Source organism: Ursus arctos, unplaced genomic scaffold (assembly GCF_023065955.2).
Source record: "Ursus arctos isolate Adak ecotype North America unplaced genomic scaffold, UrsArc2.0 scaffold_5, whole genome shotgun sequence".
Taxonomy (NCBI): domain Eukaryota; kingdom Metazoa; phylum Chordata; class Mammalia; order Carnivora; family Ursidae; genus Ursus; species Ursus arctos.
The window spans coordinates 88,288,871-88,316,257 of NW_026623067.1; the positions used below are offsets into that span (position 1 = coordinate 88,288,871).

The 27,387-nt window shown below is 38.2% G+C and overlaps 1 protein-coding gene across 3 annotated transcripts in view; it reads right to left on the bottom strand.

The window, feature by feature from the left end:
- Positions 1-19,717: 19,717 nt before the first annotated feature.
- TMEM232 (transmembrane protein 232) overlaps positions 19,718-27,387 on the bottom strand; it is a 246,962-nt gene continuing 239,292 nt past the window's right edge. The window contains exons 11-12 of one of the 3 annotated variants that reach the window (XM_057307004.1): positions 22,386-22,479; positions 19,718-20,488 (exon numbers count right to left, since the gene is read on the bottom strand). In XM_057307004.1, the coding sequence (XP_057162987.1) occupies positions 20,240-20,488; positions 22,386-22,479 (343 nt within the window). In that variant the 3' untranslated portion in view covers positions 19,718-20,239. Of the gene's footprint in view, positions 20,489-22,042; positions 22,480-27,387 lie in introns of those variants that run through there. The other 2 variants (XM_057307002.1, XM_057307003.1) reach the window with 2 other exon arrangements.

A 27,387-nucleotide genomic window follows, 5' to 3' on the forward strand; every position in this document is an offset into this window, starting at 1 on the left:
TAATATAACCTTTTTGAAGACATTTCAGATAGCGTTGCAACAGAGCCAACGATGCACACGGCCCAAGTGAAGTCAAGTTGGTAGTGACAGCTAGACACTGACACCTGGGTCATGACTGTTGCTTGGCTGACAGCAGTTGTAAAGTACCATCAATTATAGGAAACATTCCAGTTTAGGATGTTAGAATGGGAATTAAATGTGCTTCTTAGAATCAGTGGGAAATGGCACAACCCTGATCACTGTATTTGCAGCCAGAGTAGCTATTGCTGCAGCTGGACTCACCTTACTGGAAGAGGTTCATTGTTTTCAAAATGCCTGATTACAAGAGAAGTCTTACAGACAACTTTCTGTGTCACTCCTATGCCTCCGTCTGATGAGTATCTTTTAGGCCCTGCTAGATGTTCTCTCTGAAATTTAGCATGTTTCAGAATTTCCTTCTTTTTTAGTACTGAATGCTCTTCCATTCTGTGTATAAAACACTATCTACTCAGCTGTTAATGGACAGGTGGGTTACTTCTGCCGTTTGGCTATTGTGAATAATGCTGCTGTGAACATGGGGTGCCCCATCCCTTTGAGTACTGCAATATTTAAATGATGGTGAAGGAACACAGTATGGGAGGAGAAGGAGGGGAGAATAAAATCCACAATCTGTATTCGTCGAATATTCCAAAATGTTATTCCTGTTATCATCTTGTAACATCTCCTTAATGCTTTGATCTCAGAGACACAGAAATAAGTTGTCAAACAAATCAACTCAGTTTTCAAGGATATGAGTGTGTATGTGAGAATGAATAGTATTTATCAATTCTTCCCACAGAGGAATATGATTTTAACATTAAAAATACAAGTCAATAGAAGAACTAATTACATTTGATGCTGGAGACATTGTTTTATCCTGCTTCTTACAGCAGGAAATGATTGGGAATTCAACTCCAAGCAATCCCATCTCTTCAAAATATTGTTAGAGGAAAGCTACTGCCAAATCCAATCACACCTATTTTCCTTACCATTGATGTGGCAGCTAGAAAGTGAATGAAAGCCACTGAAATACCGACATGTGCACATTACGAGCTCCGAAGTGCCCCTATTGCAAATTATGCCTCTCTGCTTGAGCTGAAGCAATCACAGCCATTGATATGATCAATATATGCCTTTCTTATTGAGAAGAAAAGATAAAGTAGCCAAACTCTTTCTTGCTTTCTTTCTTTTTTGAATAGAGCGATAATAACACAAAGAGCATCCTTCCGCAGCATTAAGTTACGTGTATTTTTATTTATAACTTAACTTTTTCCAACACAATTTTAAGACAGTTGAGACAATTTTAAGGTTCGTTGTTTGGTTTTACTTTGTCAAGTTAGTTTCATACAGTTCATAAATTTCCAGGTGTTTCCAGTGGAAAAATACTTAGACCCATCCTTATTATGTTGTAATTTACTCAAAGTGTTGGGTTTAAGTTAAAATCTTTTCAGCTCCTAAATCACCATTTTATAATTTGTTAAGTTCTCAGCAAAACATATTAAACCTTTGGTGAATTAAAGAACAACTTCAAATGAGAAATCATATTTTTTACCATAAGTTTCACAGTATTAGAGATTAGGCTAAAGTTGTTTGTTGGTTTCATTGCCCCCTACAATAATTTCCCACCACTCAGTAAAAATTCCACACCTAGAACATGGCTTTCATAGTTCTACATGATATGGCCCAGATTTACTTCTAACTTCATCTCCTTCCCATGCCTCTGGGGCCTACTCTTCTCCAGCCCCAATGGATTCCTTGCTTTTCTTTGAATGCACTAACTCACTCCTATCACATCAGGATAGGCTGGGTTATTCTGCAGTAATATATTAACTCCAAAATCTAAAACTCTTAAAACCAAAGGTTTTGTCTTCCTGGGTCTGCCATTTTTATTAAAAGATATAAAGGTGAGAGAAGACAATATCTTGACCGCTGTTAATTATTGTTCTGAAAGGGGAAACAAGGGAACACGTAAGCTTTCCAGCCGAGTAAATGCTTCAGTCCGGAAGTGACGCACGTTAGTTCTTTTTACAGTTTGCTGGCCAGAGTTTGCCATATGACCCATCACAACACAAAAGGGCCAGAAAGTGCATTGCTACCATGTGCCTGGAAGGGAGGAAAAGAAGAGTATTTAGCAAAAAGCATGAATTGAACTACGGCAGGCATTTTTTACTTGCTGTTAAAACTGACTGGAATGCTCTCCCCCCAGGAAATCAGATAGCTCATTCTCTTTCTTCCAATTTGCCAAAATCCTTAGAAAGTTCATCCCTAATGACCCCATCTAAAATGAACTCTCATTACTTTCTCCCTACCTGCTTTATTATTACCCTCATTTATTCCTATCTGAAATTATATTTTTATTACTTGTTCTATACACATAGACGTATGTATTTTAACACATAAAGTACTATATTTTCTTTCACGTTCTTTGATTCATTGATACGTCCCCAGTTCCTTAAAGTCTTGGGAACTCAGCAGGCAGCAAATAAATATTAGCTAAATGAATTAATAAATGAATGCATCTATCAAATTGGTATATAGTATTTAGACTCTCCATCCTTCCGTATCTATTTATATGTGCGAGAGTAGATTTCATTTATATGTTGCAAGAATACAAATTTAGTTTAATAATACATTTTAAATATAAAGAGAAAATTTAGTTTCTGAAGTTTTTAAAACTGCTTGGCTCTTCCTTAAGAGGCTCCCTCTGCTGGTTATTACGGGGCAGGGCAAAGCTGAAGCTTAGTCTGTTTTAAAATTGTAGGAAAATCAAGGAAATCTAGGAAAATCTAGGAAATCAAGACATTCTTTTTTTAATCTTAATTCTGGTGTAATTAACATACATTGTTTTATTAGTTTCAGGTGTACAATATAGTGATTCAGCAATTCCATATGTTACACAGTGCTTATCAAGTTAAGAGTGTTCTCAATCTCCTTCACTTTATTTCAAACACCCCACTCACCTCCCCTCTGGTAACTCTCTGTTCTCTATGTGGTTTGTTTCTTTTTCCCCCTTTGTGCATCTTTTGTTTCTTAAATTCTACATATGACTGAAATCATGTGGTATTTGTCTTCTCTGACTGGCTTATTTCACTGAGGATCATACTCTGTTTCCACCCGTGTTGTTGCTGGTAGCAGGATTTCATTCCTTTGTGTGGCTGAATAGTATTCCATTGTATGTATATACGACTACTTCTTTATCCATCTATCAGTGGACACTTGGGCTGCTTCCATAATTTGGCTATTGTAAATAATACTCCAATAAACATAGGGGTGCCTGTATCTTTTTGAATTAGCATTTTTTCTGTTCTTTGGATAAATACCCAGTAGTACAGTTACTGGACCATAGGGTTGTTTGTTGTGTTTTTTATTTTAGCCATTCAGTCAAATGTAAGGTGCTATCTCCTTGTGGTTTTAATTTGCATTTCCCTGATGATGAGTGATGTTGAGTCTTTTCATGTGTGTGTTGACCATCTGTATGTCTTCTTCAGAGAAGTGTCTCTTCATGTCCTCTGCCCATTTTTAAATAGATTATTTGTTTTCTTAGTGTCAAGTTGTATAAGTTCTTTATGTATTTTGGATACGAAGCCTTTACCAGATATGTCATTTTCAAATATCTTCTCCCATTTAGTAGGTTGTCTTTTAGTTTTTTTGGTTGTTTCTTTGCTGTGCAGAATCTTATTTCGATGTAGGATTACTAGTTTATTTTAATGCTTTTCCTTGCCTCAGGAGACATATCTAGAAAGATATTGTTATGGTTCATGTCAGAAATTACTGCCTATGCTCTTTGATGATTTTTAAGGTTCCAGGTTTCACATTCAGGTCCTTAATCCATTTTGAGTTTATTTTTGTGTTATGGTGTAAGAAAGTGGTCCACTTTCATTCCTCTGCATGTAGCTGTCCAGTTTTCCCAACACCATTTATTGAAGAGACTGTCCTTTCCCCATTGCATTATTGCTTCCTTTATCAGAGATTAAATGACCATATAATCCTAAATTCATTTCTGAGCTCTCGTTTCTATTAGCCTGTATGTCTATTTTTGTGCTAGTACCAGACTCTTTTGTTACTACAGCTTTGTAATATAACTTAAAACCTGGAGTTGTGATACGTGTTTTTCTGGATGGCTTTGGCTATTCCAGATCTTTTGTGGTTCCACACAAATTTTAGGATTGTTAGTATTAGTTCTATGAAAAGTGCTGTTGGCATTTTGATAGGGATTTAATTAAATCTGTAGATTACCTTAAGTAGCATGGACATTTTAACAATATTTGTCCTTCCAATCCATGGACTGGAATGTCTTCCCATTTGTGTCGTCTTCAGTTTCTTTCATCAATGTCTTATAGTTTTTACAGTACAATTCTTTCACCTCCTTGTTTAAGTTTAGACCTAGGTATTTGTTATTTTTGGTGCAACTGTAAATGGGATTGTTTTCTTAATTTTTCTTTCTGCTTCTTCATTATGAGTGTATAGAAGTGAAACTGGTCCATGTACAGTAATTTTGTATCCTGCAACCTTACTGAATTGATTTATCAGTTCTAGTAGTTTTTTGGTGGAGTCTTTAGGGTTTTCTAGTAGAGCATCATGTCTCTGCAAATAATGAAAGTTTTACTTCTTCCTTACCAATTGGGATGCCTTCCCCTTTTTCTTTGATTGCTGTGGCTAGCACTTCCAGTACTATGTTGAATAAAAGTGGTGATAGTGGAAAATGTCTTATTCCAGACCTTATGGAAGAAGCTCTCAGTTTTTCACCATGAGGATGATGTTAGCTGTGGGTTTTTCATATGTGACCTTTATTATCTGAGACATGTTCCCTCTAAACCTTATTTTGTGGAGGGTTTTTATGAAGAATTGATGTAGTACTTTGTAAGATGCTTTTTTTTTTTTGTATCTATTGAAAGAATCATATGGTTTTTACCTTTTGTCTCATTGATGTGATGTATCACGTTAATTCATTTGTGAGTATTGAATTACCCTTGCATTTGGGAATAAATCACACTTGATCATGGTGAATGACTTTTTTAATGTACTGTTGGATTCAGTGTGCTAATATTTTATTGAGGATTTTTTCATCTGTGTTCGTCAGAGATATTGGTCTCTACTTCTCTTTTTTTGTAGTGTCTTTATCTGATTTTGGTATCAGGGTAATGCTGGCCTCATAGAATGAATTTGGAAGCTTTCCTTCCTCTTCTGTTCTTGGAATAGTTTGAGAAGAATAGGTATGAACTCTTTTTTAAATGTTTGGCAGAATTCACCTGTGAAGCCATCCAGTCCTGGAGTTTTGTTTGTTGGGAGTTTTGGATTACTGATTCAGCTTCATTGCTGGTAATCAGATTGTTTGAATTTTCTCTTTCTTCTTGATTCAGTTTTGGGTGGTGATATGTTTCTATGAATTTTTTCCATTTCTTTGAGGCCATCCAGTTTGTTGTTATATAATTTTCCATGATATTGTCTTATAATCCTTTGTATTTCTGTGGTATCAGTTGTTATTTCTGCTCTTTCATTTCTGATTTTGTTTGAGTCCTTTTTTCTCTCTCTTTTATAAATCTAGCTAAAGGTTTATCAATTTTATTGATCTTTTCAAAGAAGTAGCTCCTGGTTTCATTGATCTCTTCTATTTTTTTAGCTTCTATATCATTTATTTCTGCTCTACTCTTTATTATTTCCTTCCTTCTACTGGTTTGCAGTTTTCTTTGTTCTTTTTCTAGTTCCTTTAGGTATATAGTTTGTTTATTTGAGATTTTTCTTGCTTCCTGTGGTAGACTGTATTACTATAAACTTTCCTCTTAGAACCACTTTTGCTGCATCCCAAAGATTTTGGAAGGTTGTGTTTTCATTTTCATTTGTCTCCATGTATTTTTTTATTTCTTTGATTTCTTAGTTGACCCATTCATTGTTTAGTAGCATGTTATTTAACCTCCATGTATTTATGTTCTTTCCAGATTTTTTTTCTTGTGGCTAATTTCTAATTTCATATTGTTCTGGTCAGAAAAGATCCATGATATTACTTCAGTCTCTTTGAATGTGTTGAGACTTGTTTTGTGGCCTAATATGTGATCTCTTCTGGAGAATGTTCTCTGTGCACTGGAATACATGTGTATTCTGCTGTCTTAGGATGGAATGTTCTGAATATATCTGTTAAATCCATCTAGTGCAATGTGTCATTCAAAGCCACTGTTTCCTTGTTGATTTTCTGTTTGGATAATCTTTCCATTGATGTAAGTGGGGTGTTAAAGTCCCCTTCAAAATCAGTAGCCATCAGGGAAATTCAAATCAACCACATTGAAATACCGCCTTATGCCAGTTAGAATGGCAAAAATAGACAAGGCAGGAAACAACAACTGTTGGAGAGGATGTGGAGAAAAGGGATCCCTCTTACACTGTTGGTGGGAATGCAAGTTGGTACAGCCACTTTGGAAAACAGTGTGGAGGTCCCTTAAAAAGTTAAAACTTGAGCTACCCTATGATCCAGCCATTGCACTACTGGGTATTTACCCCAAAGATACAGACGTAGTGAAGAGAAGGGCCATATGCACCCCAATGTTCAGAGCAGCATTGTCCACAATAGCTAAATTGTGGAAGGAGCCAAGATGCCCTTCAACAGATGACTGGATTAAGAAGTTGTGGTCCATATATACAATGGAATATTACTCAGCCATCAAAAAGAACGATTTCTCAACATTTGCAGCAACATGGACGGGACTGGAGGAAATTATGCTAAGTGAAATAAGTCAAGCAGAGAAAGACAATTATCATATAGTTTCGCTCATTTATGGAACATAAGAAGTAGGAAGATTGGTAGGAGAAGAAAGGAGGGTAAACAGAAGGGGGAATGAACCATGAGAGACTGTGGACTCTAGGAAACAAACTGAGGGCTTCAGAGGGGAGGGGGGTGGGGGAACGGGATAGGCTGGTGATGGGTATTAAGGAGGGCACATATTGCATGGTGCACTGGGTGTTATACGCAAGTAATGAATCATGGAACTTTACATCAAAAACTAGGGATGTACTGTATGGTGACTAACATAATAAAAAATTATTACTAAAAAAATAATAAAGTCCCCTACTATTATTGCATTACTATTGATTACTTCCTCATGTTTGTTATTAACTGTTTTAGGTATTTGGGTGCTCCCATGTTGGATGCATAAATATTCACATGTGATATGTCTTCTTTTTCTCTTGATGCCATCTTTGTTTTAAAGTCTATTTTGTCCAAAACAAATATTGCTACCCTGGCTTTCTTTTCACATCCATTTGCATAATAAATGTTTCTCCATCCCCTCACTTTCAGTCTGCATATGTCTTTAGGTCTGAAATGAGTCTCTTGTGAACACCATCTAGATGGATCTTGCTTTTTGATCCATTCCTTAACTTTATGTCATTTGATTGGAGCATTTAGTCCATTTGTATTCAAAGTAATTATTGATAGATGTGTATTATTGCCATTTTGTTACTCATTTTGTGGTTGCTTTTATAGTTTTTCTTTGTTCCTTTCTTTTTCTCTCTTCTCTCATGATAAGTTGGCTTTCTTTAGTAAAATATCTGGATCCCTTTCTCTTTATTTTTTGCATATATATCACTGATTTTTGATTTGTGGTTACCATCAGGATTGTATGTAACATCTTCTGCATATAGTAGGCTATATTAAGTTGCTGGTCACTTAAGTTGAATACATTCTTTAGTCCTCTCAGCCCTATGTTTTAGGTATATGGTATCATACTTTATATCCTTTTATTTTGTGAATCCCTTGACTTAGTTTTACAGATATACTTAATTTGACTGCTTTTATCCGTCCTATTTTTCTTACTGTTATTTGTGGTCTTTCCTTTCCACTCAAAGAGTCCACTTTAACAGTTCTTGTAAAGCTGGTTTAGTAGTGATGAATTCCTTTAAATTTTGTTTGTCTGGGCAACTCTATCTCTCCTTCTATTCTGAATGATAGCTTTGTTGGATAGAGTATTGTTGGCTGCAGATTTTTCCCTTTTAGCACTTTGAATATATTATGCCCCTCCTCTCTGGCCTGTAAAGTTTCTACTGAAAAATCAGCTAATAGCCTTATTGGGTTTCCCTCATAAGTAACTGTTTTCTTTCTTCTTGCTGCTTTTAAAATTCCCTGTTTATCACTACATTTTGCTCTTGTAATTACTGTGTGTCTTGGTGTGGCCTCCTTGGGTTGATTTTAGGGGGGTCTCTGTGCCTCTTGGATTTGAATTTCTGTTTCCTTCCTATATGCAGGATATTTCACCTATTATTTCTTCACTTACATTTTCTGCCCCCTTTTCTCTCTCTTCTCCTTCTAGGATCCTTATAAAGTGAATGTTATTATGCTTGGTGGTGTTGCTGAGTTTCCTCTCTATTCTTATTTTGGGCTTGTTTTTTTTTTTTTTTTTTTTTTTTTTAATCTCTCCTGTTCAGCTTGGTTGCTTTCCATTACTCTGTCTTCCAGGTCACTGATTTGTTCTTTTGCTTCCTCTAGTCTTCTATTTATTCCATCTACTATATTTTAATTTCATTTATTGTGTTTGTCATCTCTGGTTCTTTTTCCCTCTGTGTTAAGGCTCTCACTGAGGTCCTCCACTCTCTTCTCAAGTCCAGTGAGTATCCTTATGATCGTTATTTTATATTCGGGATCAGACATATTACTTATCTCCATTTCACTTAGGTCTTATACTGTGGTTTTGTCCTATTCTGTCATTTGGGACTTATTCCTCTGACTCTTCATTTTTTCTCATTCTCTGTGTCTGTTTCTGTGTGTTAGGAAAGACAGCTACATCTTCTGCTCTTGAAAGTAGTAGCCTATGAAGAAGAGGTCCTGTAATGCCTTGCAGTACAGAGTCCTCTTTTTACCAGAACCTGGCACTTCAGAGGTGTCTCCTATATGTGTTGCATGCACTCTGCTGTTGTGACGGAGCCACTTCTGCTTTCAGTCCAGTTGTCTGCAGTGGCTCTTTACTTGTTGTGGTCAGTGTTTGTTCCCTGTGGTGTTAGTGGACTCATCTGAGGCCACCTGGGGCTTGAGCTGAGTCAGACCAGGCATTTGCCAGAGATGCAGTAACACCAAACTGCAGGGTGCTTTCCCTGTTTTGTTCCCTCAGAAGTATCATTGGTTGGCGGGGTTTGCCACCAGACCAGCTTTCTTCCTCCAACCCACTGCTGGGACCACAGTCTAACTGGTATGTGTCGTTATCTTTCCCTTTCCCCAGGGCAGGAGTTATTTCAGAGTGGTGCCGGTCCCTGTCAGGGCTGTTTGCTCACTGCCAGGCTTGTGGCCCTGATTTGGATGGGCTCCTGCGAAGAGTGTATTGGAGGGGGTGGATCCACAACATGCTTGGGGGGGGCATGCAGTTTTAGCAAGGTTTGTGTCCTGGTCCTCTGTGAGAGGGGATTTGCTGCTGCTGCTGTTGCTGCTGCTGCTGTGACCAAGTCTGGCTGGGTTGGATGGGGCACAAAGCATAAAGATCCACAAAGCACATGAGGGCAAGATGCAGTGTTTGCAAGATTTGGGTTGGTCTTACGAGGGTAGGGACCTGCAGCATCTGGACTGAAGCTAGCCTGGCTAGAGGGGGCTGATCCACCGAAGTGCTGTTGAGCACGTTGTGGTGCAAGAAAGTTAGGTAGGGAATGTTGGCACCATACTCGTCCCTGCAGGTTTCCACAGCTGGTTCCAGCTGTTTACGCTGGGTGGGGCAAAGGAGGAAAATGGTGCCTTCCAGCTCCTTTGTTCCTGGAGGAGACTCCCAAGATTCTTTGTCCCTCTGGAACATGCTTTGAGATTAGCAAATAACTCTCCCTTCTCTCCTATGTGTCAGGCAGTTTTCAAACTGCTGCTTCTGTGCTTTATCTCTGTGGGCTGTTATGTTATGTCCTTAAGGGCAAGGATACAGTTTCCTGTCACCCTCCAGGCTCTCCCAGAGTCAGCCCACTGTTTCTTAAAGTTCCAGGTTTTAAGTCCTGCTGGTTTTAAGAACTCACAAAACCTGGCCGCTCTGGTTTCAGTTTTTGTTTGTTTGTTTGATGTTCAGTTAGCCAGCATATAGTACATCATTAGTTTGTGGTATAGTGTTCAGTAATTCATTAGTTGCATGTAATACCCAGTGCTCATCACAACACATGCCCTCCTTAATACCCATCACCTGGTTATCCCATCCCCATCCCCCTCCCCTCTGAAAGCCTGTTTGTTTCCCAGAGTCCAGAGTCTCTCGTGGTTTGTCTCCCTTTCTGATTTCTTCCCATTCGGTTTTCCCTTCCTTCCCCTAATGTCCTCTGCACTATTCCTTATGTTCCACTTATAAGTGAAACCATATGACAACTGTCTTTCTCCGCTTGACCTATTTCACTCAGCATAATCCCCTCCAGTTCCATCCATGTCAATGCAAATGGTGGGTATTCATCCTTTCTGAACACTGAGTAATATTCCATTGTATATATGAACCACATCTTCTTTATCCATTCATCTGTTGATGGACATCTTGGCTCCTTCCATAGTTTGGCTATTGTGGACATTGCTGCTATGAACACTGGGGTGCATGTGCCCCTTCTTTTCACTACATTGGGAGAAATACCTAGTAGTGCAATTGCTGGGTCATAGGGTAGCTCTATTTTTAACATCTTGAGGAACCTCCATACTGTTTTCCAGAGTGGCTGTACCAGCTTGCATTCCCACCAACAGTGGAAGATGGTTCCCCTTTCTCCATATCCTTGCCAACACTAGTTGTTTCCTGTCATTAATTTTTGCCATTCGAACTGGTATAAGGTGGTATCTCATTGTGGTTTTGATTTATATTTCCCTGATGGCTAATGATGTTGAACATTTTGGGTTTTCAAAACCTCATGTTGTGGGGATCTCTCTTCCCTGTGCGGGCTCCCCGGATAGTCTGTTTCTCTCCCTTCTTAGCATCCGCAGGTCCCTCCTTTCTGAAGACAGGCCTAGGGTCTGTTTCGATCTCCACAAAGTCTCCACCATTCCTACCCTCTTTGATGTGGCCTCTTCTCTATATTGAGTTATGAAGTTTGTTCTGCCAGTCTTCAGGTCATTTTCTGGGTTATTTATATTGAGTCCTTCTTAGAGTCCTTCTACTTTGCCATCTTCCTAGCCTCTTTCTCAAGCAATTATTTAAATATTAATTTATTTCTTTTGGGAACCTCTCATTCTCCTTTTCTAAGATGACATTTGAACACATGGAGGAGAGCTATGGCCCATGTAAGGTAGTAGAGGGGTGACTGGATTCTTAAATCTTCCCGGTGTCTGGTGGATGCTCCCTGATCTCTACTGCAGAATAGATGGGCTGGTACATTTTCTGTTAATGTGTCCCAAAGTATATCTAATCTTCCCTATTTGGGTTTCTTGTGCTAACACCAGAGTTCTGGCTTCTCATCTCACCCAAACAACATACTTTGTCTTTGGAAATGGCTGAGTATAATACCTCCCTCTACTTACCAGTTCCTCAGTGGTGTAGCCCATCATGCCACTAACCTGAGGTGCTCAGGCTCCTTATCTGTCTGCATAATTGTAAGCACCCCTCACCTTGAGGTAGGCAGTAAGGGTGTCAAGCACCCTTAAATCTACCCCTTCTAACCCTTACTCTCTACAGTCTCCCTGACTGGTAGAGGGTTGGGCCCTATCTTCCCCAAGTCCCATCTTTCCTCTCTTCTCAGGCCACAGGTCCCGTGACCTGGTAATCGTGTTGGGGGTGAATGCAACTGAAGGAACTCTACTATAGGTATACTTTAATCATTGCTTTGGATTGAGAAGCTTTTGGTGGAGAAGCCAAATGAGACATTAGAGCTAAAGATGAATAAGAGTCAATATATTTGTACAGTATCAGAAGCATGCCAGTATTTACAATACCTGTAAAAAATTACTTTTCTAAAGGCTTTAGTGTGCTCACAAAAGTAAATTGTATGTGAGGAGGAAATGTAACAGACTCTGTTAATGAACCTGGAGTTAGATAACCTGGGAAGGGCCTTACCTTTTCTATATAACCAGGATGATTCTTCTTTCTCAGAATTTTCCCCATTGTGCCCTGACTCCAATAATATAAATACTGGCTTTGATGTCAGTTACAATGGGGTTAAACTACATTCCGTTTTGTTATGTTATGTTTGTTATGTTATGTATGATATGTAAGCCTTTTGCATTTATAATAGACATGGAAGCCAGCAAGCAGATGGTAAGCTCCATAAGAGTAGGCCTACCATTGCACCCACAGCACAACAGGGCATGGTGTGAAGGGGTACTCACTCACTGCTGTTAAATGAACATGCTTCACTAAATGAGCTTCTTAGTTTTATAGAAATATCTTAAAGCCTCTTTCATATCATTCATTCATTCACTCACTCATTCATTCAGCCATCCATTCATCGATCCATCCATTCAGTTATTCCAGAAACATGGATTGGGAACTTGCTGTGAACTAGACACTGTTAAAAGTTCTGAGCAATAACATCATTGAGTAAAAATACAAAATCTTGGCTCTCAAGAAGTTTATTCTCATTTTCCTCATCATCGTTGTGACCGTCACCGTTTTCAGTCTTAACATGCTGATAAAATTGCAGATTCACTGTAGCATGTTGCTTAAGAACACAGGCCTGGGAGTCACATAACGCAAGTTCAAAAGGCCCACTTACTAGCTGTGCAACCTTGAACAAGTTAACTGACCTCTCTAAGCTTAATTCCTCACTATAAGAAGAGATAATTGCACATATGTCCAGAGTTGTGGAAAACTAGTGATTAAATGAGAACCATTAGCAGAGTATTTGGCCCATAGTAAAAGATAAGGATTCGGTACACATTGGCTTTATCCTCCTCCTCCTCATCTTCCTCCTCATCACCATCCCCACGTTCACTTGCTTACCTATTGTTCTTCTCTAAAATTGTTGCCATGCTACTTGGTTATCTAGAGTAATTTTAAGGAGGCAAGTGAACAGGATATATAATCTTTAGAATCGTAGCAAATGGTAAAGAAATAAGACCACCTTTGTAAATCCAGGTTTTAATACTTACTTTACTTTCCAAAAGCTATTTCGCTGTCCCTAGAGGAACAGACAGTGCTGCATCTACAACCTGGGCTTAATACTCCATTTCACTTTTCACAGGCACATTTCAAATGCAGCCGTCAGTGTTCTTGTGAGGTATGGTGGTGCTTAAAATTACCTGCATTATATTGGTGTAGGAGTGGTGCAAGACGTAAGAATAAGACCTAGGAAATCTGAGTTAAAATCCAAGGTTTGCCTTTTGAATTACTTGTGCCTTATATCTAGTTGCAACTATTACCAAAATCCTTTTATTAAATTGTCTTTATGTGTGTAATTGACACACAATGGCACATTAATTTTCAGGTGTACAACATAGTGGTTCAACTTCTCTATACATTATGCTGTGCTCACCAGAAGTCCAAGTGCCATCTGTCACCATACAACACTATTACAATATCATTAACTATATTCCCTTGCTGTGCCTTTTATTTCCATGACTTATTCATTCCATAGCTGGAAGCTTGTGCCTCCCACTCACCTTCACCTGTTTTGCCCTTCCCTCCACTGACCTCCCCTCTGGGTGTTCCTCAAAAAGTAAAAGAAATAACCATATGATCCAGTAATTCCACTGCTGGGTATCTACACAAAGAAAATGAAAATGAAAAGATATTTCCCAAAGATATTTGCAGCCCTATGTTTATTGCAGCACTATTTACAGCAGCCAAGATAGAGAAGCAGCCTAAGTGCCCACTGGTAGGTGAATGGATAAGGAAGATGTGGTACAAAATCCTTTTTCAAAACTTATCTTCTCCAAGGTTTAAGTAATACCTAGTTGACAAATACAACATGTCAATAAAATAGAGTCAAGGAATAGGCAAGAACCTCCATTTGCATGAATTGAGTTACTCTACAAAGAACACAGAAATGGCATAATCAAAACTTTTTCCTAGGGGCGCCTGCGTGGCACAGCGGTTAAGCGTCTGCCTTCGGCTCAGGGCGTGATCCCAGCGTTATGGGATCGAGCCCCACATCCGGCTCTTCTGCTGTGAGCCTGCTTCTTCATCTCCCACTCCCCCTGCTGTGTTCCTTCTCTCGCTGGCTGTCTCTATCTCTATTGAATAAATAAATAAAATCTTTAAAAAAAAAAAAAAACTTTTTCCTATTGTCTACACCTCTGCTTCCCAGACACAACTAATTCTTTCCAAACCATCATAATAATTATACAGCGGGATGAATACAGAGTAGCATCTTATTATCCATTCCTAAATGATTACTGAAAACAATCATGGCTTCACTTGATATTTCATGAATTATCAAACTTTTTAAGAATTTTAACTTTTTAATTCATTTGAGAGCTCATCTAAAACTTTATTACAATTCAACTTTATATACTTGGGGGGGGTTCTATATTGTTGGTGTGTATTCATAAATGGTTTGTTGGAAATGTTTGAACAGAGAGCCTCAGACTGGTATCACAAGCAGAACTAGCCTTTGGGTAAGACTCTTGATTGCTACTCTTTTTCCAAATCTCTAAGGAAGTGAGTATGGTCATTAAGACCTCACAGACCTAAGTGACATGGTTGCACATTGCTTTTAAAAGCCTCTGTTTCCTCAGGAATCAGTGGACATTATTGCACCTGCTTCATAGTTTTCTTGTAGTCAGTGAACTAATGAATATCTCCTCTTCAGCTCGGTGAACTGCAAGTGCTCGGTTTTCTCATCTGTAAAATGAAAGCACTAGATTATTGACTTTAAGCACTAACATCTTAGGAGCTATTTCATTCCTCCTTATCATCTCCCTATTTTCATGAGTGTTGATTTCATCTGTGTTGGCCCCAAGGGTTGTAATTGGCTCAGGAGTTTTTCTTCAAGGGACTTCAAACATTTATTTGGTAATCAAATAGGTTTTAGGCTTATTTTCACCCTTCTCCTTAAACCAGGTATGGGGAATGAGTGATGGCTAACTTAAATGAAAGATGATTACTCAGCATTATATTTCTCTTTCTTTGGCTTTTGGTTGCCTGGGCCTACCAGGAAGCTACCAATGGTCAGTCTTCCTAAGAATATAGCATTTAGTCAAACTCAGTTTTCCAGTGAAATGAAGTGAATGTCTTTAAAAGGAAGCTTGAGAGTAAGTAGTCAAGGCATCACTGGACTGCTAGTAGTGTGACTACGTATAAAAAAGTTGCACTGATGATTCTGAAATGCTTAATTAACCTCTGCCATGTTCATTAATTCATAAAAAAGAGCCTGCCATTTCCAGTATAGAATAGGCTTGGGAAATTTCCCTAGAAAGCTGGATACCACAAAGATCTTCCAACTAAAAAGTGCTTTGGAAATGCATTTCTTTTTGTTTACTCTTGCCTTTCCAATGAAGCAGGAATAAAAAAAACAAGGCATTAGGTATTATGTAAATAGGTCCCTTAGCTAGAATGATTGGAGGAAAAAGCGAGCTTGAATAACATTAGAGCCAAATTATCCTTGAAATCTATGTCACTATGAAAAATGCATGTAGCTCTAAAGTAACCAAGTCATCAACAAAATTTGCAAAACTGTATAAATATGTGAATTTATGTTATAGAAGATGATAATTTAAAATGAATTTTGCTCTAAATTTCCAAACACATCCTACATGTCAGAGAAATACCTAGAATTAGTACAAGGAGCCTTACAAATACTTTCAGTCTTAAGTGGCCAGCCCACGGCTGTGAGGTACAGTGTGGGAGGAATTTATTACTAGGCACGTCTCTTCTGCACAGGCTTTGGCAGAGCAGGTTTTCATGGCTTCCTGCCTTCATTTGTGTTTAGCCCACGGGAAAGGTGATAAATATCACCAGTTAATCACATATAAAACAAATAGGGGTCCTCTTGTTCGTGTTTCCACTTCAGCAAATGGAGACATGAGGAGGAATGAAGTGGCTTCATGAGACCTGTGGTGATTTTAAGTGGGAGTCACCAGCCGACCAAAAGCGAGAGCTTCATGTGTAAGCAGTTGGACAAAATTTGAAAGAAACCCAAAAACTATCTCCAAGAAATTAACTTTGGAATTTGGAAGTCAAGGTCAGTGAAACCACAGGCCAGTCATTCTCAACCAAGGGCAATTTTGTTCCCCACGTACTTTTGGTAGTCTGAACGGGGGGCGCGGAGCAGGGGCAGGGCTGCCGCTTAGATCTTGCGTGCGGGTACGTACCAAAGATGTTGCTAAGTAGCTGAAATTCTCAGAAGGCCCAATGCCCGTTAAAATAATTATCCGACTTAAAATGTCCAAAGTGCACCACTGTGAAACCTTGCTGTGGGACCACGTGGTGTGGACGTGGTGGGCTGGTTATGGTGGTATATGGAAAGAAGGGACTGCACCTACCAGCTGTAGCCTGTAACTGTCTTTGGATTTATTGATGTAAAAGATTCAAAAAAATGAGAAAGGTTACTCATAATCAACTAGTAGATAGTTACGGTCATATGTCCCAGAGAGGATTTTTACTGGCAAGAGCAGAAAAATCAATTACTTGAGTTATAATTGATAAACATTATGATAGAGTTTCTAAAACTATGGCTGTGAGTTATTTTGTCTACTACCTCTTCATGCCCCCAAACACCCACTCAGCAGAGTACAGATATTTATTTTGGGTATTTTCTTCCCTAAACTTCTCTTTGGCATGCCCCACAAACATTTCCAAATCTTTTGATTTACCTTTATGAAATTGCACTAGGGGAAATGCTTTTGTTCATGTTTCTGCTACTCGGAATTTATTTACTGTTTGTCTTTTCTCTCTTTTGTTCCCTAATGTATGTCTTTTAATTTCTAATACCCTAGTAAAACTGGCTAAAATTCCTATAAATATTTCATTCTCAGTAAGGTAAAATGTTTATTAGGTAGTTTATATGAAAAAGAAGCCGCTTTGGTAGTTGCGAAGAGAAATCTATGGAGAATTCATAGTAAATGAATGTCGGAAGACCTGGGTTCACGCTTTCAAAATAAATGTAAACATAGAGTGAAGGTAGCATAGAAATGAGTCATGGAAATGATTTTTAGGTAGAAAGGGATTTAGACCTAGAGAAGTTAACACTTCCAAGCAGTAGAGGCACTTAAAGGTGAGTACGAGCTGCAGAGAGTTCATAGACACGGAATAGGTTTCTCATTCTCCTTCTTCCTCTTACCAACGTAACGTGGAGAGACTGGGAAAATAAGTCAGTAGGGCCCAGAAACCGTGAGCTAAACACACAGGAGTCACTGAGAGAATCCACCTGCTGCCCAACCCAGCCTGGGACGCAGAGAACACTTTGTGAATTGTGAGGCAAAATCAATATGAAGGGTAAATTGCAAAGAGTTTCGGTTGAGTTTGTGTGAGATTAAGTACTTAGCGAAGAATTAAGGGTTAATTATGAAGATAAATTGTAATAAACTTGCTTTACATTTACATTAACTTAAAAGGTGATGCTTTCTTCCAAGCTCTTTTTTTTTTTTTTTTTTGATCTGGGGAAAGTTTGCGGAAAAGAAGACCAAAAATGCAGAAGAAAAAAGGGGTTGGATTAACTTGTATTACATGGAGTAATATGTTCTAGGCATTGCACTGCGTCTTTTTTCTAGTTATTTAACCAGCCCCAAACCTACCACTCCATCTGCTTTGTGATTCCGGGGACAGGAGCACTGTAGGAAAATCTCCAGGATGGCAAAGGATGATCCTGATTCTTTCCATTTTCTTGCTCTTCCTGGCAGCATGGTTTGAGCCGTAGACAGTTTGTTCTTGTTTCCTTTTTTTCCTCTGAGCACCCAAAACTGCCTTATGGTGCCCTGTCAGAGGTCCCAGCAGCAGTAAGGCAGCGCCTTTCTGACAGAGGGCTGGATCCCAGCTTGTGCAGCTTGTTTCCCATGCTTCTGGATTCTAATAATCCAGCCCTCTTTCCCTCTGATGCCCTGGCCATAGCGGTGGTAGCAATTTCTTGCAGTTGGTATTGTTTCTATGTTTCCTTTCCATTTTCTCAATTCTCTAACACCTTTAAAACAATTCCTTACATTAAATTCTCTCTTAAAATGACTGACACATTTCTGTTTTCCTGATTAGCTTCTGACTGATGCCACTCTTTACACAAACGGTACCCAATTTATAAATGAGTAAACTGAAGCTCCAGTGGGTTCAGTGACATACCCAGTGTTTCATGGCTAGCAGGGAGCATAGTTAGAATGTGAACCCAGATCTATAAGCCCCAGCCTTTTCTAATATTCTGGGATATAGGAGGAAGATCAAGAGAGGTGTGTGTTGCTAGATTCTAAGAATTTTAAAGAATAAGAATAAAGAATTTTACAAAATAATTTAAGAATAAAGGTACAAACATTCTGACTAATCGTCTCTTTCTCTCTCCATATGTGTGTGTATGTATGTACACACACAAACATATACGTTATTCTTTTTTTGCTCCCTTACAAATCTCTACTACTACGATAGAAAAAAAATAACTTTTTTTAAAGGCATCAATCCATAAAAAGAAAACAGGGTAGTGAGAAGAAAAATGTGGACATTAGAAAGCAGGTGAACAAGTGGGAACAGACTAAGAAAAAGAAATAAATAAACCTAAGTCTGCAGTGGGGAAGCCTTAAGGCAGACTAAGCTATGCCCAAAAGCACGAGAATAGTGCAGAAATTGGAAGCACCAGGCTTGTATGAAAGCGGTTCTGAAACAGCAGGATTTGCTGACATTCATGTAAGTAGCAGTGAGATGTCCAGAGTCCCTTCCCCACAACTCACAGCCCAGTGGTTCCCTCTCTCACAACCTATCAGAAAGGTTATGACTTAAAAGGGCAGTCTGGTAAGACTGCTATCACTGCAGGACTTAAGGAGAAAGTAGTTTGAATGGAAGGATGGTAGAAAATTGAGACATCTGTGGGTAGGAGTGAGTGGTAAGGAGCTCCTTCAAGGAGGATAGTGAATAGTTGATGAAGCAAGAATTTCAAAGGGATGAAATTCAGGGAAAGGGGACTGGCTTGCTTTCTGTAAGAGAGATTTCTTTTCATATGTGAAGAAAGCACGGATTAAGGACGGTATTTAGAAAGGTACACTGGGAGATATTATTCCTGAGAACTAATTCTCTGTAAGAGGAGACAAGGATGATACAAAAGGTTTGGGAAGAGCCACAGATTTGAAACAGCCTTATAGGAAATCATAATAAAAACACCCTCCTTCCTTTTATTTTTCTACTATATATTATTATGACCTTAAAGAATGATACTGTAAATTCATATAATATGGGTCACAAATTTAACCCTAAACTATGTGATTTTAAAAAAATTAGTTGCCAGTATTTTAAAATTTCCCAACTTTTATTTTAAAAAGTAATCCTATTTAAGAGCTCCTTCTTGAAAGATTGTATGATGCTATAATACTGGACACACATTGCTGAGGGTAGCCAAGTGCTGGGAACTTTCTTTAGATGGGGCAGGTATTCCATAGCCCCTTTCACTGATTTCTGTTACCTTCCTAATCTGGTAGTCATTTATCATCCCTAATGAGGTAACTGGCTCTTGAGTATCAAGAAATTGAGGTGTGGTTATTATCTCTGTTTTTCAGAAAAGGAGTATAAGCCATCATGGGAACCCAAACCCAATCTATAGATTGAGAGTTTCAGAGGAAGTGAGTACCATTTAAGAAATGACTCCTAATTGGTTGAATCTCTTTGGTAAGTGTTCCTGTACCTTCCAGGACCATCCAGATCCATCCTCATAAACTCATCTGCCAAGGTAAAACCACTGTCACTCAGGGGTCTCCTTTGGTATCTGCCAAAACCCAAATCATCCTGAGATGAATGGCCTGCTCAGATTTGTCTGCTGTATTCATTGAACTCAAGTTCCTGACATATAGCCTGATGTGGCATTGACTATGAAATACAAACCCAAGCAGGTGCCTTAGTTCTTTTATTTGTATAATAGTCAACATAGGAGTATCAGTTGGTGCTCATTCTGTTTTCAAGGAATAATTCTTAAATGTGACTCATTAATAATTTACAGTTCGTTTCTATCTAACTGTCCACTGAAAATCAAGACTCTGAGAATCATTAAGTATGGTGTATGATCACAAAAAAAAGTCAGGAAGAGCTCTAGACATATTCCTGAAAATGTTTTAACTAGTAAGATCACTTCACTCAAATGTGATTAAGAGCTGCTAATTTAGGACTAAGATACGACTATTAAAGAGTCTGCACCAGGATAACAACTCCTAAGAAATGGCTTCTAGTTAATTAGAAATTTTTCCTACAATCTAGCTATCTTCATCTCTTTCATGCAATTTCTGGCATATGGACTTCAGTTTGGGGGGTTCTTTTATTTCTAATGAAATTACTGCAGTCCTCGGAGGAAGCTCGTAGGGTTTTGTTTGCTTGTGTAGTTTCTCTTCTCTTCTCTTCATAATTTCTCTGAAGTGATTTTTTTCCTCTAACTCTCTGTCTTTACGTTCCTGGGCCTCACATATTGCATCTTCTTTCTGTCGAATCTTTAGCTCTTCCTGCCACTGTCACAGAGAGAAAGTGTCATTTACATGTGATTTTCCATGAAAAAATGAAAAAATACATCAATTTAGCTTCTCAAAATACAGATTCTAAATCCAATTATCTTCTCAGTTTTTCTCACAGATATTCTTGAGGAATTTAACCCCAACCATAACTGGAAAAATATACAAGCCCTCTATTAGAAAGTATACGAGTCTCTCTCCCTCCCCCCAAAAAGAAAGAAAAAAAAACCAGATTCCCTCTTAACATTTTTAATAGTAATAAACCATTCAAAAGAAGAGATAACAGGGTTTGCATTTTTATATTACAAAAGAATGTCATTACTTAATGAATATTGTTATTTACATGATAGCATGGAGTCATAAAATGAAAAATCAAGCCAAAGCAAAACAAAAAGAAAACCAAATTAAAGTGAAAGGCAAAAATGTGATGCTATTACATATGAAGTAGAAAATGAAATTGATGGGCAGACAAATGCTGATTCTGCAACAGACAAATACAAAGACTTCTAAGGGATTCACCTCAATCGAGCATGTTAATTAATGCCAATAACAGCATTATGTGGAAGCAAAAGTTCTAGGACTCAGTAGTTGGAAGTAAGGACTGCAAATCAACCAAACGTCGTCATGAGGAGCTATTTCCCTTCTACTGTCTTTGATGAAGAAAATGGTTAAAGAGGTGGTAATCTGTCTTCAAGCTGGGTAAAAAAGTTCAGGAGAGAATGGCCCTTAGCATGAAATATTGGAAATTCCAAAAGACACTTCATACCCTTGTTCATTTCTTATTTTGTTACCCTCAGCCCATCCATACTCACAGACAACCAGACTAAGCTTAATGACCTACCAATTAACTTATAAATTACTGTATACTAGTGCTATGGATTACAACTATTATTTGGGGTATGTAGACATTATTAATAAGCAGGACTAAACCACAGAATTTACAACCGATCTCTTAGCTTTCCAAAGGCAATAAACATACTCAGAGTAAATATTAAACAAAAAAGTTTAATAAAATCATATTCATTTTTCTTACTCCCAGTTAAATTTTAAATACAAAGTTACCTTGATAACTATGATACCCATCTGTGACATAACTTTTGTCATATAACTGAATAATAATACTGTTTGACCAAACTACCGATTTTATGTTGTGGCATAAAAGTGGTAAGTGGTGTAATAATGACAGTGTCTATAACCAAAGACAACTAATCTGCCTTATTTGAGAGATTTCAGTGTACTTCATGACCTTGATCTTTACATTGTGAAAAATGAACAGAGGATTAATTCTTAAGAATTTAAACACATTCTATGTGCTATTTAGGCCATACTGTATTCTAAGAAAAACAGAAAATAAGTACTTTCTCTCCTATTCCAACTCTACTCCTAAAAAGAAGCAGTTACAAAATTATTTCATAAATCAACTAAATATAACTCAACGGATTAAAGGGTCTGAAGTGAACGGCCTTGTACTGCCACTGCTTGTTTAACTCATAACAAGAACAAAGTGAGTAAAGTCCCTGCAAAATTTCAAGGGTAAAGAATGGTCATCAAAAATTGAGTCAAAAGATTTTTGTTCCTTTATTAAAACTACACTATGTAAGAAATCAGTGTTCAGTGTTCAGTATCAGATCTTTGTCACAAGAAGTCAGTACTAGCCCAGGAAACAGGATAAAGCTAGTATTTCACAAATGACAGAAAGCCAAATTTTCTGTAACCCAGTAAAGGCACTGAAGTACATAGATAGCACAGTAAGATATAATTAAGTTTGGCAAAGCCAATCATGGCTTTATTTTTAAGTTCCACGCGTTAATGTTTCAGTCTCAGAACTACACTTTCTAATTCAAAGTGCCTTTAAAGAACAAAGCTTTTGCTGCTAATTCAAGGACGTCAGTCTTACGTGATGGTCAATGATTCTTGCCAACTCTTCATCAGCCTTGGTGAAGAAATCCGGGTAAGAAAACAGGGGAAGTTCTGATACAGAAGGATGTTCCCTACAAAAGAGCACAAGAAGAACAGATCCAGTGTTAGATATAGATATTCCTTCTCCAAGGGATACATGGATTTGCAAGTCATTTCATTACTAAGCATTTTCATTCTACCTTGTTAACATTATGTACTTTACTTATTCTTCAAAGACTATTATATCTAGCTTTTAGTTTCTGTAAGCCATTTTGGGATACCTAAACTGACATTTTGAAGAGTAGGGAATGACATATAGTATGAGAACTACAAAGTAATAAAAAAAGTAATCTTTTTCTAGGAGGTATAAATACTACAGCTGGTCAGTAACACAGGAGATGTTATGAAGGCTTCATGGAAGGCTGAAATAATTTGACTCCATGGGGAGATGAAAATAACCATAGTCATACACAACTCCATGACCTGGAAGTTCTGGTGAAAGTCTAAGCCTAAGAATTTGATCTAAGATATACAAAAAAAAAAAAAAAAAAAAAAAAAGTTTGATTTCAGTACCTCTCCAAGGTCTTTGTAGTGCTAAGGGTGAAACTGTGGCAGACACTTCAGCAACAGTTCAGTAGAAGTGTCGGCAGTGCAAATCTAGGCCCTAAGGTAGTGGAGACTTAGTGTTAAACTGTCCACTTGATAGGGGTTTTATGTTAAAGTTATTATGAAGAAATGATTGTGAGTCCAGAAATAAGTAAAGCAACAAAATGGGGGTAGAGAATATGGTTTTAAAGGAAAGAAAGTGGGTGTAAAGGAAAAGCTCTTAGGCAGGAGGCTAAGAAGAGACATAGCTCATGAAAATTTCCCTTATTCAAAAACCTTTGATCACTTTTTCAGACTGCAGTGTCTAACATGTACTTTGCGCAATTTGCTGTCTATACTATTTTAGCAAGCTTTGTATTTTTGACATCCTGTGCTTCCTTCATATCATCAGGTCTTACTTTTTGCTGCATTAAATGCTTCGCAAGTCTTTCCATTTATCTTCGTCTCCACCATCATTTCCCTACTCTAAACCATCATCTTTTATCTGGACCAACACTTCCTTTTAGGAATCCCTGCATCCACCATGCCTCAGCCTTTTAGTTCTTGTCTGTAGCCAGAATTTTTTTTTCAAAATACAAAGAGTATCATATCAATCTCCTACTTTGAACTGTTCAATAACTCCCAATTAACTTTAGAATTAAGATCCCATTTGTTATTAAAGAACCCTGAAGTAGACTGTGCAGTCGGTAAAGTGGCTCTGCACGTTTTCTCCAGGCTCACTCCGCTCCCTTCTTGGCCTAGCTTTATGCATCCCTAGCAATGGGCTGTCCTGTTGTTGCTGTAGTGTACCTTGCTCCACGCTACTGTGCTTTATTTGCATGTGCTGTCCTCCTTTCTTCAGTGCTCTTCTCCTCCTCCAGCTCTCTGCCATAGGGCTGGCTAATGCGTGCTTATCCTTCTGTTCTCTGTTCATTGTACTTACCTCAGCTGTAATTTTATATTCATCTGTGCATCTGTGGGAGTTTTGTTTTTCTCGCTTGACTATGAGCTACACGAATGTGGGGACTTTCATTTGTTTGGTTATCATTGGTCTCCCCAGTGCCCAGCACAGTGCTGCTAGACACTCAATGGATGCTTGTGTGTTCGTTGAATTATTGAATGAATAAACGAAAGCGGTGATATGCTTTAATCCCCTTTACATTCCAGGCAATGAGTAGCAGTCTACCAGACAGCACTTTCATGTCAGTGGAACAGTGTCCAGGATAACAAGATGGCAGTCTCAGGGGACAAGTCACAGAATGAAGCTAATAGCAGGAGCTCAAAGGGAAACAACTCAAGTGGTAGGTGAGCAGGGGACATATATGGACCCTTCTCCCAACTCGTAAGATTCAGGATTATTGTTGGGCAGAAGAGCAATGGGTTTCCCACTGCATATACAGTAGGGGCCTGTGCCATTCTATTAAAATATTAAAGGAAAATACAATCCTAGAATGCTGGGAAATTGGGGAACAACTGGGGGGCTGATACTTGGGTTAACTATAGTCAATAAAATTTGAGCACTTCTGACATTCAAAGAATTGTGCTAAATGCTGTGAAAAGATAAATAAGGGATGCTTGGGTCTCTCGGTTGGTTGTGTCTGCCTTCAGCTTAGGTCATGATCCCAGGGTCCTGGGATGGAGTCCCACATCAGACTCCCTGCTCAGTAGGGTGTCTGCTTCTCCCTCTTCCCCTCCCCTTGCCTGTGCTCTCTTGCTCTATCTCAAATAGATAAAATCTTTTTTAAAAAAAGGTAAATAAGACAGAACTTTTAAATTACTTAAAGGTTAAAAGTATTTGTACAACTTGCTTTAATTCCTTCCTGAAATATAAAAGTTGAAAGAAATGCATCACAATATAAATAATATTAGAAAACCTTTAAAATGGGAAGATTAAATGGATATGCTTGTGCATCTGTGATTTTTAGTTATCTTGGTTGAATGTTTGCAGTAGAAAAGAAAAATGCATAGTTATTTATAGAAGGCAACATGAGACAAACATTCAATCATATATACAGAAAAATATAGTAAAATCGTTAAGCACATGGGCTCTGTAGTCAGATCTCAAAGCAAATTTTCATTCTGCCACTTAGTACTATTTAATCCCTCTGCTCCTCAACGCCTTTGTTTTTAATATAAAAAATAATAGTACCTGCCTTGTTATGTTTTTATGAGGATTAAAAAGGATAAGGCGTAAGGTTGTTTGATGGAGCAAATACTAAACAAGTTTCTGCTGTATTATCCTTATCAGCAACATTATCAAAAGAATGTAGAGGAGGAAGCCATGGCTTTTGGCTGGTACTTAAAAGAGAGGAAAAAATAAGAGGAAAGAAAAAAAGGAATAGAGGACTAAACAATTAAGTCATTAATGAGATGTACAATTTTGATATTTGGAGTTAAATGAGAGCTGGAGAGAAACCTGTCAGAAAGCTGTTATATAACAATCCTAGGTCCGCCATAACAAATTACCACAAATTGATAGGCTTAAAAAAATCCATTCTCTCACAGTTCTTGAACCCAAAAGACCTAAATCAAGATGTGGCAGGGTTGGTTCCTCTGGAGGCTCTGGGGAAAATACATTCCATGCCTCTCTTAGCCTCTGATGGCTGTCAGAAATCCTTAGCGTTCCTTGGATTATGGACACAACACTCCCATATTTCTCTGTCTTCACCTTGGCCTTCTCCTTTTGTGTCTCTGTATGTCTTTTCTGCCTTTCTCTTGTAAGAACACAAGGACACTGATACTGGATTTAAGGCCCACATGAACAAGAGAGCCTTAACTTTCCCCTAAGCTTGACTAAACTTAGACAGGCTTCTTCCTGACCATAGGCCCCTGGCCATCCCTTTAAAATTCAATCAAGAAAGATAGTGCTCCTATCTTCTAGTCTCTGTGGTGGAGTAGGAGCCTAAGTTAGAAAGTGACAGAGAGCAAGCACAGATGACCTCATCACACTCCTCTAACATCCTCCGGTACTTTTCCACTACCTCACATCAGCACTTAAAAATCCTCCTGTCTTTTGTTTCAAGGGAGCTGAATTCAATCTCTGTCCTCTATTGCAAGACTTGAATAAAGTCTTCTTTGTTTAATTTCTGTGCAATTTTTCTTTCACACCCTATTTCAAGATGATCTTTTTTATTAAGTTTTTATTTAAATTCTAGTTAGTTAATGTATAGTGTAATGCTGGTTTCAAGAATGAAATTAGTGATGCATCACTAACATACAACACTCATTGCTCATCACAAGAAGTGCCCTCCTTAATACCCGTCACCCATTTAACCAAACCCCCCCACCTCCCCTCCATCAACCCTCAGTGTCTTCTCTATAGTGTAGAGTCTCTTATGGTTTTCTTCCCTCTCTTTTTTCCCCCTTCGCCTATGTTCATCTGTTTTGTTTCTTAAATTTCACACACAAGTGAAATACATGGTACTTGTCTTTCTCTGATTGGCTTATTTCACTTAGCATAATACATCCTAGCTCCGTACATGTCCTTTCAGGGTTCATTCTTTTTGATGGCTGAGTAATATTCCATTGTGTGTGTATATACACACACCATGCACACACACACATCATCTTTATACATTCATCAGTTGATGCACATTTGAGCTATTCCTATAATTTGGCTATTGTTGATACGCTGCTATAAACATTGGGGTACACGTGACCCTTTGAATCTGTATTTTTGTTGTAGGGTAGTTCTATTTTTAACTTTTTGAGGAACCTCCATACTATTTTCCAGGGTGCCTGCTCCAGTTTGCAGTCCCACCAACAGTATAAGAGGGTTCCCATTTCTCCACATCCTCCCTAACATGTTGTTTCCTGTGTTAATTTTAGCCATTCTGACAGGTGTGAGGTAGCATCTCATTGTGGTTTTGATTTGTATTTCCCTGATGATGAGTGATGTTGAGCATCTTTTCATGTGTCTGTTAGCCATTTGGAAGTCTTCTTTGGAAAAATGTCTATTCCTGTCTTCAGCCCACCTTCAACAGGATTACTTGTTCTTTGAGTGTTGAGTTTGGTAAATTCTTTATAGATTTTGGATACTAACCATCTATCAAATATGTCATTTGTAAATATCTTCTCCCATTCTGCAGGTTGCCTTTTAGTTTTATTGATTATTTCCTTTGCTGTGCAGAAGCTTTTAATCTTGATGAGGTCCCAATAGTTCATTTTTGCTTTTGTTTCCCTTGACTCAGGAGACATGTCTAGAAAAGAGTTGGTATGGCCAGTGTCAAAGAGGGTGCTGCCTGTGTTTCCCTCTAGGACTTTGATGGTTTCCTGTCTCACATTTAGGTCTTTCATCCACTTTGAATTTATTTTTGTGTATGGTATAAGAAAGTGGTCCCATTTCATTCTTTTGCATGTGGCTGTCTAGTTTTCCCAACACCATTTGTTGAAGAGACTGCCTTTTTTTCCATTGG